General features: G+C 34.6%; 1 protein-coding gene across 4 annotated transcripts in view; it reads right to left on the minus strand.

The window, feature by feature from the left end:
* Positions 1–6,234: 6,234 nt before the first annotated feature.
* The window catches only part of tnxbb (tenascin XBb), a 34,797-nt gene continuing 33,531 nt past the window's right edge, over positions 6,235–7,500 (minus strand). For all 4 annotated transcript variants that reach the window (XM_082186056.1, XM_082186055.1, XM_082186054.1 and 1 more), the window contains one exon: positions 6,235–6,673. In XM_082186056.1, coding sequence (XP_082042182.1) covers positions 6,587–6,673 — 87 coding nt within the window. In that variant the 3' untranslated portion in view covers positions 6,235–6,586. The remainder of the gene's footprint in view (positions 6,674–7,500) is intronic.

A 7,500-nucleotide genomic window follows, 5' to 3' on the forward strand; every position in this document is an offset into this window, starting at 1 on the left:
CAACCAGCTAATAAAGCATTACAGTAATCCAGTCTCGAGGTCATGAATGCATGAACTAACTTTTCTGCATCAGAAACTGATAGCATATTACGTAGCTTAGCAATGTTTCTAAGGTGGAAAAAGGCTGTTTTTGTAACATAAGAAATATGATTTTCAAAAGACAGGTTGCAATCGAGTATAACACCCAGGTCTTTTACTGTAGAGGATAAAGTAACAGGACATCCTATGATGTTAAAGTTGTATTGTGCGAGGTTTTGTGGGCGGTTTTTTGAACCGATAAGTATTACCTCTGTCTTGTCTGGATTTAATAAAAGAAAATTACGTGTCATCCAATCTTTTATATCTTTAACACACTCTGTCAATTTGGAAAATGTAGCGTTTTCATCCGGCCGTGATGAAATATATATTTGAGTGTCATCAGCATAACAATGGAAACTAATTCCATGTTTCCTTATAATATTTCCAAGTGGCATCATATATATTGAGAATAACAGAGGGCCTAATACAGATCCCTGCGGCACTCCATAGTTTACTGGAGTTATGATCGATTTTTCTCCATTTAAATAGACAAAATGGTAGCGGTCAGATAGGTATGATTTGAACCAGCTTAGTGCTTGTCCTTGAACACCAGTATAATTTTGTAGTCGATCTAAGAGTATTGTGTGATCTATAGTATCGAACGCAGCACTAAGATCAAGTAAAACTAGTATTGAGATACAGCCTTGGTCAGAAGCTAAAAGTAAATCATTTGTGATTTTAACGAGCGCAGTTTCAGTGCTATGATGCGGTCTGAATCCAGACTGAAACTTTTCATAGATATCATTTTGTTGCAAGAAAGAGCCCAGTTGAGCGGACACCACTTTTTCTAATATTTTAGACATAAATGGAAGATTTGAAATGGGTCTATAATTTGCTAGATTATTATGATCTAATTGTGGTTTCTTAATGCGAGGTTTTATAACTGCCAGTTTAAATGTTCTTGGAACATGACCTAGAGATAAAGACGAGTTAATAATATTGAGGAGAGGATCTTCCACTACAGGTAACACTTCTTTCAGTAGTTTAGTTGGTATAGGATCTAATAAACATGTTGTTGTTTTAGATGAAGTGATAAGTTTATTTAACTCTTTTTGTTCTATAGTTGTAAAGCACTGTAATTGTTCTTTCGGGGTGATAATTGAAGCTGAATTATAAGGCGCGATTGAAGATTGAACGTTTATAATTGTGGTTCTGATGCTTTCTATTTTCTCAGTGAAGAAGTTCATGAAATCATTACTACTGAACTGTAACGGGATATTTTGTTCGGGTGACGTCTGTTTATTTGTTAGTCTAGCCACGGTGTTAAATAGAAACCTTGGATTGTTTTGGTTGTGTTCTATTAGTTTGCGGAGGTGCTCAGCCCTGGCCGCTTTTAGGGCCTTTTTATTACGTGACATACTGTCTTTCCACGCGATTCTAAAGACCTCTAAATTAGTTTGTTTCCATTTACGCTCTAAAATACGGGTTTCTCTCTTTAAAACATGCGTAGTATTGTTATACCATGGTGCTTTATTTTTCTCTCTGACCTTTTTTAATTTAATAGGTGCAACCACATCCAATGTTCTAGAGAGAATGGTGCTCATAGTGCTAGTTAGTTCTTCTAGTTCATCTGTTTGTTTGGGTTCAGGCAGCAGCTGAGACAGATTAGATAAGCAATTTGAGAAATTATCTATGGTGGATGGGAGGATTGTTCTGCCTGGTTGATAACGCGACGCCGCATGACATATTACAGCAGTACGTAATATGCAAGTTACCATGTAGTGATCAGTGACTTCATCACTTTGTGGAGTGATATCTATATCGGTTGGATCGGTTCCGTGTGATATAATTAAATCGAGTGTATGATTAAGACGATGAGTTGGTCCGGTGACGTTTTGCTTGACCCCAAATGAATTTAATAAATCTGTAAACGCAGCTCCTAACGCATCATTTGGATTATCTACGTGTATGTTAAAATCTCCAACAATTAATGCTTTATCGACATTGACTAATAGGTCTGAGAGAAAATCTGCAAACTCTTTTAGGAAATCAGCGTAAGGCCCTGGCGGTCTATATACGGTAGCCAAGGCTAGAGATAATAGGGATGTTTTTCTAACATCTAAGAGCGTAACATTTAGTACAAGTACTTCAAATGAAATAAACTTATAACCCGTTTTCTGAGTAACATTTAGAATATCTTTATAAATGGTTGCAACACCTCCGCCACGACCAATCAGACGGGGCTCATGCTTATAACAGTATCCAGGAGGAGTAGACTCATTAATACCGAAATAATCATTTGGTTTAAGCCAGGTTTCAATAAGGCAAAGTACATCGAAGCTATTATCTGTGACTATTTCATTTACAATAACTGCCTTAGGTGTGAGTGATCTAATGTTTAGAAGACCTAGCTTTAGAAATAGTTTTTGTTTACTAATAGCAACATTTTCTGTTTTAATAACAATTAGATTTTTCCTAGATCCTGCATTAGATTTATTATTTGATCTCACTAAACGAGGAATAGACACGGTTTCTATGCAATGTTCTACACTAGTATTTATATCAGTTGAATTGGTGCAGCAGAGACTATGATTTGGACTTTTGGTTACTAGTCAAAGGGTATTTAACATTTTGGAGATGTACACACATATAAACACATATACACACATATATACATATACACACATACACATATATACACATATATACATATACACACATATATACATATACACACATATATACATATACACACATACACATATATACACATATATACATATACACACATATATACATATACACACATATATACATATACACACATATATACACGCATATACACACATATAAACACATACACACATATATACATATACACACATACACATATATACACATATATACATATACACACATATATACATATACACACATATATACACGCATATACACACATATAAACACATATACACACATATATACATATACACACATACACATATATACACATATATACATATATACACATATATACATATACACACATATATACATATACACACATATATACACGCATATACACACATATATACATATACACACATATATACATATACACACATATACACATACACATATATACATATACACACATATATACATATACACACACACATATACACGCATATACACACATATAAACACATATACACACATATATACACATATACACATATATATACACATATATACATATACACACATATATACACATATACACATATACACACACACACATATATACACATATACACGGCACGCACACATATATACACGCATATACACACATATACACACATATATACACATATACACACATATATACACATATACACATATACACACATATATACACATATACACATATACACACACACACATATATACACATATACACGCACACACATATACACACATATATACACATATATATACATATACACACATATATACACATATACATATATACACATATACACACACACACATATATACACATATACACACACACATATATACACGCATATACACACATATACACACATATATACACATATATATACATATACACACATATATACACATATACACACACACATATATACACATATACACATATATATACATATACACACATATATATACATATACACACACACATATATACACATATACACACACACATATATATACACGCATATACACACATATACACACATATATATACATATACACACATATATACACATATACACACACACATATATACACATATACACACACACATATATATACACGCATATACACACACACATATATATACACGCATATACACACACACATATATATACACACACACACATATATACACGTATACACATACACACATACAGTACCAGTCAAAAGTTTGGAAACATTACTATTTTTAATGTTTTTGAAAGAAGTCTCTTATGCTCATCAAGCCTGCAGTTAAAAAACAAAAAACAGTAATATTATGAAATATTATTACAATTTAAAATAATGGTTCTCTTTTTTAATATATTTTAAAATGTAATTTATTTTTGTGATGCAAAGCTGAATTTTCATCAGCAAGTACTCCAGTCTTTGGTGTCTTATGATCCTTCAGAAATCATTCTAATATGATGATTTGATACTCAGTTATTATCAATGATGGAAACAGTTGTGCTGTTTAATATATTTTTTTGGAATACTTCTTTCAGGATTCATTGATGAGTAAAACGTTAACAGCATTTATTCATTAAAACAGCATTTATTCAAAATAAAAACATTTCTAACAATATAAATCGTTACCATCACCTTTTATCAATTTAACGCATCCTTGTTGAATTAAAGTACTAATTTCTTAAAAAAAAAAAAGTTATTGTTCCCAAACTTTTGAACGGTAGTGTATATTGTTACAAAAGATTTCTATTCTAAATAAATACAGTTCTTTTTAACTTTTTATTCATCAAATAATCCTGAAAAAAGTATCTCAGGTTATAAAAAAAAAATTAAGCAACACAACTGTTTCCAACATTGATCATAAATCAGCATATTAGAATGATTTCATAAGACACCAAAGACTGGAGTACTTGCTGATGAAAATTCAGCTTTGCATCACAAAAATAAATTACATTTTAAAGTATATTAAAAAAGAGAACCATTATTTTAAATTGTAATAATATTTCATAATATTACTGTTTTTTTTTGTTTGTTTTTTAACTGCAGGCTTGATGATCATAAGAGACTTCTTTCAAAAACATTAAAAATAGTAACGTTTCCAAACTTTTGACTGGTACTATATATACACATACAGTTTCCACTGAAATCTGAAGCGGTGTTCAACACTGATAATGATAATAATCATAAATGTTTCTTGATCATCAAATCCTCATATTAGAGTGATTCGTGAAGGATCATGTGACACTGAAGACTGGAGTAATGATGCTGAAAATTCAGCTTTGATCACAGGAATAAATTACACTTTACTAGATATTCACATAGAAAACAGATGATTTACATTACAATAATATTTCACATAAAATCTGAATTATTCCCGAATTTTGACGGTGTATTCTGATGGATTTTTTTATTATAATTTTTTTAAAAGAATCATAACAAACATTTCTTTTTCTTGCCGGATTAACATTAACAATGATGTGCTTTTGAAACTTAAATGTTCCCAAACATTCAGTGTGTCTGAATCATGTCTGAATATAAAAAAGGGCAAATAAAACTAGGCGATTGTCTAAATATATAAACTCATCATGTAATCGAGATATCTAGATGTGTTTGATCTAGTAACGAGAGGGTTCGCTGGATTACACGCGTACAACCAATCATATTAGAGGAAACTGATGTGATGACGAGTAATCTGTCATGTTCCCTTCTATTAAAACTGTTGTCCTCTGGTGGGCTTCCCTGATCCGAGGCCTGTGGTTAACCGAAGGCAATACCTGGAGTCTGTAATAACTGCTGACCAGCAGGATAGAGGAACACCAGAGATCTTATTCCCGAGGGATCGAGTTTATGAGGGACGAGACGTCAATCAACTCAGAGACTCTTATGCGGTTCAATGAGGTCAGGTGACATTATTAGCCTATACTATTATTAATATTATTATCAAGATGAGCTACACTTCAGACTGCGATTCACCTGAGGATAATATCAGGATAAAGTCAGGTGAGAATCTACCCCAGCACTCTCCTTAAAGTCCCCCTGAGGTGAAACTCCAGCGTTTAATGTTGTTTATGTGTCTATGTGGTGTTTTTAATGTGCTTTAAGACAAACCCTGTGTAAGTTCATAAGTCGACACCATTGCTGAGTATTTCCTCCTTAAAACTGCAGTGAACCAAAGACAGTCTCAAACACACGCTTTGAAATCGCTGGTGTTTCTGACGTCACAAACTACCTTGTAACCAATCAGATCAACGTGTGATCGTCAACCAGTGGATCTCTGAGCTGAGTGAGTGAGTGGAGGCGGGGCTCATTTGCATATTCATAGAACCACGCATACTAAATGAGGCGAGGGTGTCGAGTTACAGTCAAGATATTTTAAGGCATGAAGAAATTCTTTTCAATGAAAAAATGCTTAAATATGTCATTTTGGTGATGAAAGATGAGCTTTATGGGATAAAATGATTGACGACAGGGGAACTTTAAAATACTGTTCTTTAATGAGAATCTATTGCCAAAGCCATATCAAAAACAGTAACATACACCCACGTACACAGCTTTTTTTATTTTACGAAATCTTTCTGAATGACACTGAAATATGATACAATGCAATATGAATACAAACAGACTCTTGATAGTTCAAGCTGATATAGAGACTCTGGCTTGAAGAAGGCAGTGCATGAGCGTCACCACTGTACAACACAATACACCGGCTACAGCCTCGACGTGTTTCAGGTGGAGTACGTGTGTGTGTGTGTGTGTGTCGTGATGATGGTGAGGATATATGTGCAGTAATGATGTGTGTGTGTGTACGTCCCGTCTGCAGTGTTCAGGGCCGGAACGAAGAGGGCCGGAACTTCATCTCAGTGAAGGGAATGGAGAAATCCTTGCCTTTCCACTGCGTCCAGATCACTCCCTGAGGGAACACACACACACACACACACACACACACACACACACACACACACACACACACACACACACACACACACACACACACACACACACACACACACACACACACACTCCTTACAGCGGCATTCATGGTGGTAATCTCATGTAAAATAAAAATGGACTTGCCATATTTTAATAAGAGAAAATTACAGGAAATGTAGCAAGATCTGTGTTAGGTGTAAATCATATGCAATGAGATCAACCACAACAATCAAGAAAGTCAAATGTGCAAATCTAGTAAAGCTGAATGAGTTTCTCCAGCTGTTGGAGCCATTTATACAGAAATAGTTTTTTTCCCCCGCATTGAATTGATGCATCACATCGAAGCACTGATTGATACGGATGTGTCGTCACACACACACACAATCACACACACACACGATGGTTGGTATTGGTGTTGTACAGGCCGTTGAGGTTTGCCTCGTGGCAGTTAGGGTTATACACACACACACACACACACACACACACACACACACACACACACACACACACACACACACACACACACACACACACACACACACACATTCTTGTACATCTATCTTTATGAGGACATTCATTGACACAATGCAATCTCTAGCCGCTTACCCTAACCTTACCCATCACAACTAAGTGCCTAACCCGACCCCTGACCCTAAACCGACCCTTAACCTCATTATAACCTTATCCCTAAAACCAAGTCTTGACCCTCAAACAGGCCTTTAAAGTTGGTATTGGTATTACTGGCACTGCTCTGTCTTGGTTTAGGTCATATCTATCTGGACGCAGTCAGCTTATTCAATTAAAGGA

This window comes from Leuciscus leuciscus (assembly GCF_965113295.1).
Source record: "Leuciscus leuciscus genome assembly, chromosome: 12".
Classification (NCBI taxonomy): domain Eukaryota; kingdom Metazoa; phylum Chordata; class Actinopteri; order Cypriniformes; family Leuciscidae; genus Leuciscus; species Leuciscus leuciscus.